Raw genomic sequence first — 13,534 nt, forward strand, 5'->3', positions numbered from 1 at the left:
ACCTTTGAACCTTTGGGACTTGAACTTCGTTTTGTCAGTGTTACAAAAACAGCCATTTGAACCGATACAGCATATTCCCTTAGTCCTTCTGACAAAGAAGCTGTGGTTCTTGGTTGCTATATCCTCAGTAAGGAGGGTTTCGGAATTGGCTGCTTATTCTTGTAAAGAGCCATACTTGATTATTCATGAGGACAGAGTGGTGTTGCGTCCTTGTCCAGATTTTTTGCCAAAAGTGGTCTCAGGTTTTCACCTGAACCAAGATATTGTCCTGCCATCGTTTTTTCCAAAACCTTGTTCCAGGGAAGAGAAGTCACCACATTGTCTTGATGTGAGAGCGGTCAAAATCTATTTAAAGACAACTGCTCAGATTTGGAAGACTGATGTCTTATTTGTACTGCCAGAGGATCCTAAGAAAGGACAGGCAGCATCGATATCCACTGTCTCTAAGTGGATTCGGCAAGTTATAATTCAGACTTATGATTTAAGGGGTAAGATTCCACCTTTTCAAGTCAAAGCGCACTCTACCAGGTCGGTTAGTGCTTCTTGGGCAGCGCATCACCAGGCCTCCATGGCTCAGATCTGTAAGGCCGCAACTTGGTCTTCAGTACATACATTCACCAAATTTTATCAGGCGGATGTGAAGAGGCATGAGGATATCGCCTTCGGGCGCAGTGTGCTGCAGTCAGCAGTATAAGTCCTCAAGTCTGGGGGTACCCTACGGGTTGTCTCTCCCTCCCCTCAAATAGCATTGCTATGGGATGTCCCACATAGTGATTACTATGGTGCTCTGTGTCCCATGATGTACAATAAAGAAAATAGGATTTTTATAACAGCTTACCTGTAAAATCATTTCCTTGGAGTACATCATGGGACACAGAGGTCCCTCCCCTCTTTTTTGGGCTTTAGGTATATTGCTTTGCTACAATAACTGAGGCACTCCTGGAAGGAGGAGGGGTTATATAGGGAGTGAACTTCCTGTATTGGGTATACCAGTGTCCATCACATGAAGGTGCCTATATACCCACATAGTGATTAATATGGTGCTCTGTGTCCCATGATGTACTCGAAGAAAAGGATTTCACAAGCTGTTATGAAAATCCTATTTTTTCACTTAATACTTCATAGAAAGACCCAGCTTCCCTAGCCTCAGTAGTTAAATACCTTCAATACAGTGAGGGAAACAAGTATTTGATCCTCTGCTGATTTTGTGCGTTTGCCCACTGACAGAAATGATCAGTCTATACTTTTTAATAGTAGATTTATTTTAACATGAGACAGAATAACAAACAAATCCAGAAAAACGCATTTCAAAAAAGTTATAAACTGATTTGTATTTTACGGCGTGAAATAAGTATTTGACCTATTTGCAAAACATGGCTTAGTACTTGGTGGCAAAACCCTTGTTGGCAATCGGGTAAAACGTTTCTTGTAGTTGGCCACCAGGTTTGCACACATCTCGGGGGGGGATTTTATCCCACTCTTTGCAGATCCTCTTGAAGTCATTAAGGTTTTGAGGCTGACATTTGGTAACTTGAACCTTCAGCTCCCTCCACATATTTTGTATGGGATTAAGGTCTGGAGACTGGCTAGGCCACTCCAGGACCTTAATGTTCTTCATGAGCCACTCCTTTGTGGCCTTGGCAGTGTGTTTTGGGTCATTGTCATGCACGACCCATTTTCAATGCCCTGGCTAAGTGAAGGAGGTTCTCATCCAAAATTTGATGATGCATGGCTCCACCCAGCGTCCCTTTGAAGCGGTGAAGTAGTCCTGTCCCCTTAGCAGAATAACATCCCTAAAGCATAATGTTTCCACCTCCATGTTTGATGGTGGGGATGGTGTTCTTGGGGTCATAGGCAGCATTCCTCCTGCTACTCCTCCAAACACAAGTTGAGTTGATGCCAAAGAGCTTGATTTTGGTCTCATCTGACCACAAAACTTTCACCCAGTTATCTGAATCCTTCAGATGTTCATTAGTGAACTACATCCTTGGACAGCTCTTTGGTCTTGGCCATGGTGAAGAGATTGGAATCTGATTTGCTTCTGTGGACAGGTGTCTCTTATACACGTAACAAGCTGAGATTAGGAGCACTCCCTTTAAGAGTGCTCCTAATCTCAGCTCGTTACCTGTATAGAAAACACCTGGGAGCCAGAAATCTTGCTGATTGATAATCGATCAAATACTTATTTCACTCATTAAAATGCAAATCCATTTATAACTTTTTTGAAATGCGTTTTTCTGGATATTTTTGTTCTGTCTCTCACTGTTAAAATAATCCTACTATTAAAATTTTATAGACTGATCATTTTTGTCAGTGGGCAAACGTACAAAATCAGCAGGAGATCAAATACTTTTTTCCCCTCACTGTAGCTTGAAGTACCTGAAGCTTTTTTATGTACATGCCTTAAATTGCATGGTATGCCCACCGCTGTCTCAGCCAGTGCTTGATTTAACTGCCACTTGCAACGTTATGCTAATGCGGGACTACTCTTGCAAATATGAACCCAAAGCTCTACTATCCTAATAGGATATTTGTACCACATCCCACCGAAACGCCTATCCGCCATAACATGATGATGACCCAACTACCGGTAATATTGAGTAGTACCTCCTTTTACTACCAGAACGGAACCCTGACCCATCGTGGCAAGGACACCACTAGATCTCTGTAGGTCAACTGTGGTATCTGGCACCAAGCAATTCGTGGCAGATCCTTTAGATCCTTTAGGTCCTTTAAGTTGCAAGTGAGGCCTACATGGACCAAACTTTTTTCCAGCACATCCCACAGATGCTTGATGGATTGAGATCTGGAGGATTTGGTGGCAAAGTCAACACCTTGAACGCTGTGTTCCCCAAACCATTCTTGAACCATTTTTGCAGTGTGGCAGTGCACATTTTCTTGCTGAAAGAGGCACTGCCATCAGGGATTACCATTTCCATGAACGGGTGTACTTGATCAGAAATGTGTAGTTAGGTGGTAAATGTTTACTTGCTGCCTAATACTAATATATCCCACCAACTTTCAGATGCCATTGTAAGGAAATAATCAATGTTCACTTTTACTTTTCAATGATTTTAATGTTATGGCTGAGCTGTGTGTGTGTGTGTGCGCGCCAATGAGACTGACTGGAATGGTTAATCATCTAGCTCACCTGTATAATTTGTTGCCCTGCAAGCTGTGTACTTGCATTTAAGCCTTTTACCCCTTTCTGGATATACAGGGAATTTTTTTTTTTTTTTTTTGGAGGCTTGTTTTATGTGGTCTGTGTATTCAGCAGGTGACTCACTAGAAATAACTAGACGGGCCTGCTGATATACAGTGCCTTGCAAAAGTATTCACACCCCCCCTGCAATTTTTTGTTTTGTTGCTTCACAACCTGGAATTAACATGGATTGTTTGAGGATTTGTATCATTTAATTTACAGAACATGCCGACAACTTTGAAGATGTATTTTTTTTATTATTATTGTGAAGCAAACAAAACAAAATAACAGAAAAAGTCAATGCATAACTATTCAGCCCCCTAAAGTCAATACTTTGTAGAGCCACCTTTTGCAGCTATCACAGCTCCGATTCGCTTTGGATAAGTCTCTATGAGCTTGCCACATCTTCCCACTGGGATTTTTGCCCATTCCTACTTGCAAAACTGCTCCAGCTCCTTCAAGTTGGATGATTTGCACTTGTGAACAGCAATCCTTAAGTCTGACCACAGATTTTCTATTGGGGTGAGGTCTGGGCTTTGACTAGGCCATTCCAGCACATTTACATGTTTCCCCTTAAACCACTCAAGTGTTGCTTTAGCAGTGTGGGGTCATTGTCCTGCTGGAAGGTGAACCTCTGTCCTAGCCTCAAATCACACAGAGTGGTACAAGGTTTTGTTCCAGAATATCCCTGTATTTAGCCCCTTCCATCTTTCCCTCAACCCTGACCAGTTTCCCTGTCCCGACTGCTGCCACCACCATGTTTCACTGTGGGGATGGTGTTCTTTGGGTGATGTGCAGTCTTGGGTTTGTGCCAGACATATCGTTTTCTTTGATGGCCAGAAAGTTTAATTTTATCTCGTCAGACCAGAGCACCTTCCGCCATACATTTTGGGAGTCTCCCACATGCCTTTTTGCAAACTCAAAACGTGCCATTTTGTTTTTTGCTGAAAGTAATGTCTTTCTTCTGGCCACTCTGCCATAAAGCCCAACTCTATGGAGCGTACGGCTTATTGTCGTCCTATGTACAGATACTCCAGTCTCTGCTGTGGAACTCTGCAGCTCCTCCAGGGTTACCTTAGGTCTCTGTGCTGCCTCTCTGATTGTTGCCCTCCTTGCCCGGTCCGTGAGTTTTGGTGTGTGTCTCTCTTGGCAGGTTTGCTGTTGTGCCATGTTCTTTACATTGGTTATGATAGATTTGATGGTGCTCTTACGGTTCATCAAAGATTTGGATATTTTTTTATAACCTAACCCTGGCTTGTACTTCTCACCATTGTCCCTTACTTGTTTGGAGAGTTCCTTGGTATTCATGGCAGTGTTTGGCGAGTGGTGCCTCTTGCTTAGGTGTTGCAGCCTCTGGGGCCTTTCAGAAACGTGTGTATATGTAATGACAGATCATGTGACACTTGGATTGCACGCAGGTGGACATCATTTCACTAATTGTGACTTCTGATGGTAATTGGTTGCACCAGAGCTTTTTCCTCCTATGCTGCTTGAGGAAACAGTTGATCTGCAAAATGTTCAGCTCAAAACATCTGCCATTTCCTCTACCAAAAAACTACTTGTATATAGTATTTATCAAGTCTGATATTTTTACAGAGATATCAATATGCCCTAATCAAGGTTTTGTTACTTTGTAGGTGGATAGGCAGATGACAACACATGAATGTTGTAGAGAGAAACATGACCTGCACCATGGTTTTATATAATTTATTTTATTTAAGTTTTTAATACAATTTGATATATTTTAGATAATTTTGTCTCTTGTAAATTCCTTGATTGAGTGAGTCATACATGCACCTTCAAAGTCCCCTTGTCTTTAGATGGAAAGTATGTCCGGAAACCCAATATGCTCCTTGAAAGTGCAATCCTTTCAGTAAGTTAAAGCTATAAGATTGCAGATATATCTGCAACTAAAAAGCTATACAAACAAGGTTTTTTTCTGTTGAAACATTCAATTTTAAGGTCAAAATAACTTTTAACACTTGTGTAATTTTATATTAAAACTTTACATCCACATTGTATCATGGTCTTACTATTTGTGTATTGGATGACCATGTCTCCATTTCTACATTTTTCTGTTTATATTTATTTTTTTGGACTGAATGTGTACACTTTATTGGTGATTTTGCGTTTGCTAGCAGCACACCATAACCTCATGTTTATGGCAAACTGTTCTTCATGTAGGTATGGTATTCAGCATTCACTTGGGACTTTCTGATCTTCCAAACAAAGAAGGGAAGAAGCAAGAGGAGAAGACTTATGCCTTGTTTGTTGGGGACACCGTGCTTGTGAATGAGGTACATTAAATGTAATTGGTGTCTTTGTTCAATGAAACACATTTAATCAGCTGTCAAAGATGATTTTTTTGTGGAATTAAATTGTGTATGGAAGACCACTTAAGAGCTATTGGTCTATCTGATAGATACACACATTGTGTGTAAGATGCTATTGACATGAAATGTTCACCAAACCCATGCAATCCATACATACAAAGAGACCAAAACAAATAAGTTCAGAAATGTTATGTGTGAAAAAATGGAATGACACAGAGAAAAAAGTATTGAACACGCTAACTGAAATGTATTTAATCTTTCGTACAAAATCCTTTGTTGGTAATGACAGCTTCAAGACCCCTCCTGTATGGAGAAACTAGTTGCATGCATCGCTCAGGTGTTTTGGCCTATTCTTCCACAGTCTTCAAATCTTGAAGGTTCCATGGGCCTCTTCTATGAACTCTGATCTTTAGTTCTTTCCATAGATTTTCTATCGGATTCAAGTAAGGTGATTGACTGGGCCATTCTAGCAGCTTTGTTTTCTTTCTTTAAAAAACAATTGAGAGTTACCTTGGCTTTGTGTTTTGAAATCATTGTCTTGTTGAAATGTCTACCCTTGTTTCATCTTCATCATCCTGGTAGATGGCGGCAGATTTTTATCAAGAATGTCTGTCTTCGTACATTTTTTCCATTCATCCTTCAATGACCTGAAGTTTACCAGTACCATATGCTGAAAAATAGCCCCACACCATGATGTTCCCACCTTCAAAATTCCCTGTTGGTATGGGTTTTTTTTTGGGGTGATCTGCAGTGCCATTTGACCTCCAAACATGGTGTGCATTATGGCATCCAAAGAGTTCAATTTTGGTCTCATCTGTCCAGACTATATTCTCCCAGGATTTTCACAGGCTTGTCTGAATGTTGTGTAGCAAACTTTAAACGAGCTACAACATGCTTTTTCTTCAGCAATGGAGTCTTGAGTGGTGAGCGTGCGTACAAACCATGGCAGTTGAGTGCATTACTTATTTTCTTTGCAACAACAATTCTACCTGCCAATTCCAGGTCTTTCTGAAGCTCTCCACAAGTGGTTCTTGGCTCTTGGACAGCTCTTCTGATTAATTGTTTTCACTCTTCTGTCAGAAATCTTGCGAGGAGTACATAGTCGTGGCTGGTTTGTGGTGAAATTATGTTCTTTCCACTTCTAGATTATGGCCTCAATAGTGCTCACTGGAACATTCAGAAGTTTAGAAATCCTTCTGTAACCAATGCCATCAGTATGTTTTGCAACAATAAGGTTGCAAAGGTCTTGAGAGAGCTCTTTGCTTTTACCTATCATGAGATGTTTCTTGTGTGACATCTTTGTAATAAGATACCTTTTTTATGGGCCATCAGTTGAGACTGAACTAGCTGATATTTGCATTGACAAGGGGCAAGGTTTCTTTCTAATTACTTTTCTATTTAAGTAGTGTCTTGGCTTTCCATGCCTTTTTGCTTTGCACCCTCTTCCTTTTTGAGATCTATTTTTTTTTTTTTTTTATTACTTTTTGCTATAATATCCCAAATTAAATTTTTTTTTTTTCCTCAGTTTAGGCCGATATGTATTCTTCTTCATATTTTTGGTAAAAAAAATCGCAATAAGCATGTATTGATTGGTTTGGGGGGCAAAAGTTATAGCGTCTACAAAATAGGGGATAGATTTATGGCATATATATATATATATATATATATATATATATATATATATTTATTAGTAATGGCAGTGAGCTGTGATTTTTGGGACTGCGATATTGCGGCGGACAAATTGGACACTTTTTTTTTTTTTGACACTTTTTTTTGAGACAATTGACAATTCAGCGATCAGTGCTATAAAAATGCACTGATTACTGTATAAATGTCACTGGCAGGGAAGGGGTTAACACGAGGGGGCGATCAAGGGGTTTACTGTGTTCCCTAGGTGTGTTCTAACTGTAGGGGGGATGGGACTGGCTAGGGGAGGAGAGAGATTGGTGTTTATACTTAGTATGAACACACAATCTGTCTCCTCTCCCCAGAGACTCGGGATCTGTGTGTTTTACACACACAGATCCTGGTTCTCGCTCTGTCACGAATGATCGCGGGTGCCCGGCAGGTCATCATACCCGCCGGCACTCGTATCGGCTCCTCCTACAGCGTCTTAAAGGGCCATCAAAGAGTTACGGGGGCTCGCCCAGGGGGCCAACCTGCCACTGTATAACTGTGACGGCCAGTCAGGAACCTGTTAATTGGTTTTCTTGTTGAAGAAAAAAAAACCCGATATAACTGAAGCCCACGCTGGGGCGAGACCTTTTGGCCTCCAGTTAAAAAAAAAAGATAGATAACATATGCCAAAGAAAAAAAAAAAAAAACCTTTAAGCCCGGTTTCACACATGTGCGGTGCGAATTGAAGCTCAGGTTTCACTGGGAAGATAAAAATCTGTTCAAAGGCTTCTCTGCGTTCTAGCTGCGGATCAGTGAGCGGGGGGGAGGGCGAGGTGTAATGAGGAGAAGGAGAAAATCCTTGTTCAGAACGCAATGCATCTGCGAATCAGATGCGTTCCCATAGGAGGTAATGGGCTTGTAATTCGCACCGCAATGCCCAAAAACACACACTTTTTTGTGCAATGCGCAGTGCGAATGCAACGCACATATGTGAACCAGATACATTCAAAAGAATTTATTTTAAAATGTCCTGCTAATTGGATGCGGTGTAAGCCGCATCTAATTCGCATAGGAGTGAACCCGGGCTAATACTACTAAACTACTTCCCCCAATGAGGAGAGTGGGTTTGCTCAGGAATATGTAGGCTCAAACATTGACCAGGATACAAGGTTAGTGTTAGAGTTAGTGGTGCCATGACCGGTTGTTTAATAGAGGTCTATACTTTGTGTCATTCGGTTCGCTGCTTGCTATAGAGGAATCATTAAACCAGCATGACCAGACATTGGTAAACTTGTGGGGCAACCCTTGCTGGTATATGTGGCTTTATATAAAGGTAGGCTGGCCTTGATCAATCCCTTCCAACATTGGAGGGAGAGGATGCCGCCTTCCAATTCATCGTAATAGCTTTACAAGCATAGAACAATAAAAGGCTAATAAGTATTTGCCTGGCCACAGTTACTGACATTTGCTCCAACAGACAATATATTGGGTCACTTGGTTCACCGTTTAATCACTGAAGACCTCTTGCCAGTATTGTTGAATTGCCGGACAGCTCCAAAAGATCTGGAAGATTTTCACCAGGTTGATTTGAGCATCGCCACAAGCAAGTAACCGTATAATTGGCAAGTGGGTCTTTCCAGATCCATTACTTGAAGGATAGATTTCAGTTCAGAGTATGAGAGAGAAATTGGTTGACCCAGAAATTGACATCTGATGGCATGAGAAACCCTGAAGTTATCCAATGTTAGAATTTTGTATTTAGCCCAAGCCTGTGGGTCTGCGATAGTGAAAAAATGAGGGACACAGAGGGGTGTGCAGAGAGAAAGTGTGTGTGTGTGTGTGTGTGTGTCAGAGGTGACTGCATAGCCTCACTCACCCTCCATGCCTGTATGGTGGTATACATGGAAGGAGTAAGGTGATGTGGGGACTTTTCCCCCTGAGCAGGCTCCGTAAGGCCTCCAGGGATTTAACTATCGCTGCCTCCAGCACCACAGCAGAGTTCATATCAACAGTCCAGTAAAGCCAGACCCTCTCTGTCCACTGGTCTGGTTAAGGTGGCATATTTGTATCTAGGTGGCTTGGATCCCCAGATAAAGGACAAAAAGTTGTTAGATGGAGTTAAATACATTTCGTGAGCCATTGAGGGAGTTACTAAAAAATATATCTAAATTTGGGGAGAACCTTCATTTTAAGGAGGTTAATGCGTCCAATTAACGAAAGGGGGTGGTTGCTCCATGCCTTCAGTTTAGATTTAACTCCAGCTTGCACGGGTCCCAGATTATATTTCACAAAGTCCTTACTATGTCTGGCTATCACAATCCCTAGGTATGTAAAATGGTCAAACCCACTGTAGTGGGAGTGAAGTGGGTGAGGAAGACTTGGCCCCCTCGTCCACCGGGAATAGTAGCGACTTGTGCCAGTTAATTTCTCGACCTTCACGGGTCTACGTGTTATCCATGATCTTGAGGGCACTCTGCAGTGAGGTACCAGCATCATTCAAAAAAAGTAATAAGTCATAGGCATATAGAGCCACTCTCCTCAGCAGGCCATATAGCCTTATGCTCGCCCGGGGGCCCGAGTAAAGTGTTCATAGCCAGTCAATAAATTTTAATGGAAAACCCATCCTCATAACCTCCCACAGATACACCCACTCCATGGTATCGAATGCCTTTTCCATGTCCAATGTGGCTATCGTTCTAGTGCCTTGGTTTGTGTGAGGGGTGTGTATATTGGAGAATAGCCTTCGTATGTTATATCCGTAGACCTATCAGGCATAGAGCACGTTTGATCCGGATCTACAAGGGATTTAATGACTTTATTCAATCTTGTGGCTAGAAGTTTTGTGAGGATCTTCAAGTCACAATTAGGGATCGACCGACTATCGGTGGGGCCGATATTCCCTTTTTTTTAAATTTTTTGGTATCTGGCACAAACGTTCCCGATATTGCTTCAAGGGGTTTTAACGGGGTGATGCATGCAGCTGCTGCTCAACTGCCGCTTGGCTGTTATTACAAGCAGCGGGGGGGGATATCCCTTCCGCTCCTCACCCGGGGTCTCCCGTCCCACTGAGATGCCTGAGCAACCACCTGGCATGTCCACCGTCTGGCTGCGGACCCAAACAAAGCAGATGCTTCGTTCAGGTCTCGGATCTAGTAACCCAGAAGCGATGTCATGACATCACTTCCCAGGTTACTGGAGTCGTAAAGATCTTGACGTTTTGAATACTTTCAAGTGCAATGGAGGGGTTTGGGGTCTTATGGACCCCCAATCCCTCCATAAAGAGTACCTGTCGCTGCTTATTCACAAGGGATGTTCCTTGTAACAGCAATAACCGTGAAAAAAGTTTGTAAATTATTTATTTTTCTTTATCGTACATCACGGGACACAGATCACCATAATAATGACTATGTGGGTTATATGCTTACCTTTAGGTGATTGGACACTGGCAACCAATAGTAAGACTGTTCCTCCCATATAACCCCTCCTATACAGGAAGTGCCTCAGTTTTTTCGCCAGTGTCTTGAAGGTGATGGTCATGGCTGTTGAAACTCTTCAGTTTTCTTCAAAAGAATGTCCCACTGAGGATGTTATAATCGGATCCATTCGGATGGCTTACTAAGCTAAAGTGGATGGTACCCGAACCTCGGTACAAGAACGAGGTGTTGCTTGTAATGTGTCCTATATAGGCGCTGGACCCTTGTTAAAAAGTGGTATTCCTGGTCAACCTTGCCCAAGGAAATCACAAAGGGTGCTTTACAGGTCCAGGGGTGAGGACCCCAATATATGGGGTCCCTGAAGGTTCTTAGAGGCGCTACCTGCTGTGATGGGGGAAGATTGGGCCTGGCAAGACAGGCCCTGCTGCTTGGGATGGTGAGTACTCCCCTTTGGGGTCCTTTTATATATAGAGATATATGTATTTCCCCCTTTTTGTTTTTTAAAACTGCCAGTATAAGCCTTGATCCGGGGTTACAGAGGGCCGGTTGGCGTGCATTTTTTAAATTGGCATGCGAGTGTGCATGCGCGCCGCGTGTCCACCGCGTGTGCGCCGCCGGCGTGTCAGTGCGCTGCTACTGTCCACGTCATGGCGCCGCGTGTCTGGACGGCGCATGCGGTGGGCGGATCGCCGGCCACTGATGCGCTCGCTTCCATGTTAGGGCTTATAGGCATGGAGCTCCTGGAGTGCGCATGGAGGAGGCAGAGCGAATGGTGGGCACGTGAGTCTGATGGTCTTGGACACTACGGTGACAGGTTAAAGACTGGTTGTAGTTTGTGGGGAGTACTCCTTATTATTTCTCATGTGTAAGCAATGTCTTCCAAAAAACGAGGAACAGGGAACAAGGCAAGCCCAGGGGTAAGAGTCCCTCCACAAAAAACAGGAGACCAACCCCATATTGATGCAGCCTCAGTCTCTACTGAAGGACTTGCGGCTTCTGACCTGGCTGAGCCATTGCACTTGTCAGGCATAGTGGCCACTACCAATGTACCTGCCTCAGCTTATGTTACAAAGGATGATTTGGCATCTGCCTTAGCGGGTCTTGAAGGCAAAATAGCTGGCATGATTGCCTCTGTAACACAAGGGGGAAGGAAGGGTAATAGATCTCCCTCCCCTGAGCCAAGTGGTGAGTCGCTAGAGCCCCAGGACTCTTATAGCCAGATGGGTCCAGGTGACCTGGAACCAGAATGGGCAGAGGAAATCCGGAGGAGGTGGTCATAAAGGACCAAGAGGTAGGAAAGGCTGAAGATTCCTCGGCTGAGGACTCTGGCTCTAAAGAGCCAATTTCAGCCTCCCATTGCCAGAAATTATTTATCCAATCTCTACTGGAGATGGTACGAATTGGTTTTAAGTTACCCCCGGTTCAGGAGTCTGCACTCTCCTGTTCTACTCTGGGATCTTTGCGACCTAAACAAATTTCCCAAGCCTTTCCCTTGCATCCGTTACTGGAGCAGGGGATTTATGCGGACTGGGAGCATCCTGACAATATACTTACCTCCCAAAAGGTTTTCTATTTTATACCCTACGGAGGAAAAGTTCAGGAAGAAATGGAGCACACCTTTGGTAGATGCTGCCATATCTTCTGTAAATAAAAATTTAACCTGTCCAGTGGATAATGCCCAGGTTTTCAAGGATCCGGCTGATAAAAAGCTAGAGTCCTTATTAAAGGCCTCCTTCTCGGTTGCCAGTGCAGCCGTTCAGCCTGCTGTTGCAGCCATTGGGATTTGTCAATCCCTAAAGGATTGCTTTGAAAGGTTAGTGAAGAACATACCTTGCCAGGAGGAATCTGCCGAGGAGCTATCAGAGATCCCTCATGCCTTGTGTTTTGCGGTAGACGATTTAAAGGATTCAATCCAACAGATGTCTCGTTTTGCGTTACTATCAGTTCATATGCGCAGAGTATTGTGGCTAAAGAACTGGTCTGCTGAGACGCCATGTAAAAGGCTACTTGCTGCTTTTCCATTTCATGGAGGGCGCCTATTTGGCGAAGATCTGGATAAATACATCCAAAAGATCTCTGGAGGAAAGAGCGCTCTGCTTCCTATTAAAAAGAAGGGGAAGCAGCCCTCCTATAAAATTCCTAATCCCCCAGGGCCTGGTGCCTCTTCCCCTAAGCGGTATCGACGGCCTCAGCTGTCTGGGTTTAAAAAACCCTGGACCCAAAAGCCACCCAAGCCCAACTCCAAGTCTACCTTGTGAAGGCGCTCTCGCGGGTGGGGGGCAGGATTTGGTTGTTTGAGAAAGCCTGGGAAGAACTGGTTCAAGACAGATGGGTCATTTCCACTGTAAAAAATGGTTACAGAATAGAGTTTCGGGAGGTTCCCCCGAACCGCTTTCTACACTCAAGGGTCCCAGCGGATCCAGAGAAAAAAGGATGCCTTTCTAGCTTTACACCATCTGCCGAGCCAGGGAGTAATTGTAAGGGTCCCGCACGAGGAAAAATTCAAGGGGTTTTACTCAAACCTATTCACCGTGCCGAAACCAAATGGGGAAGTAAGGCCCATTTTGGACCTCAAGGCTCTCAACTTCTTTGTAGACGTCCGATCTTTCTGCATGGAGTCGGTTCGTTCAGTAATAAGGTCCCTGAGAAAGGGAGACTATTTAGCATCCATAGATATCAAGGATGTGTACCTTCATGTGCCGATCTTCTGTCTACACCAAAGGTTCTTGCGCTTCGCTGTAGAGGACAGTCATTTCCAGTTTGTGGCACTGCCTTTCGGTCTAGCCACGGTCCCCAGGGTCTTCACAAAGATTCTGGCCCCAGTGTTGGCTTCCCTAAGATCTCAAGGAGTCTCCATAATAGGATATCTGGACGATCTACTTCTAAGGGAATGTACTCGCCCTATACTAGTTCTAAACGTGTCAAGAACAGTACGGTTTTTACAACGC

General features: G+C 43.5%; 1 protein-coding gene across 1 annotated transcript in view; it reads left to right on the plus strand.

Annotated features, from left to right (window-relative positions):
• SUPT16H (SPT16 homolog, facilitates chromatin remodeling subunit) overlaps positions 1-13,534 on the plus strand; it is a 79,293-nt gene that overhangs the window by 26,324 nt on the left and 39,435 nt on the right. The window contains exon 10 of the mRNA XM_073631619.1: positions 5,387-5,499. Within this exon, the coding sequence (XP_073487720.1) occupies positions 5,387-5,499 (113 nt within the window). The remainder of the gene's footprint in view (positions 1-5,386; positions 5,500-13,534) is intronic.

Source organism: Aquarana catesbeiana, linkage group LG01 (genome assembly GCF_042186555.1).
Source record: "Aquarana catesbeiana isolate 2022-GZ linkage group LG01, ASM4218655v1, whole genome shotgun sequence".
NCBI lineage: Eukaryota > Metazoa > Chordata > Amphibia > Anura > Ranidae > Aquarana > Aquarana catesbeiana.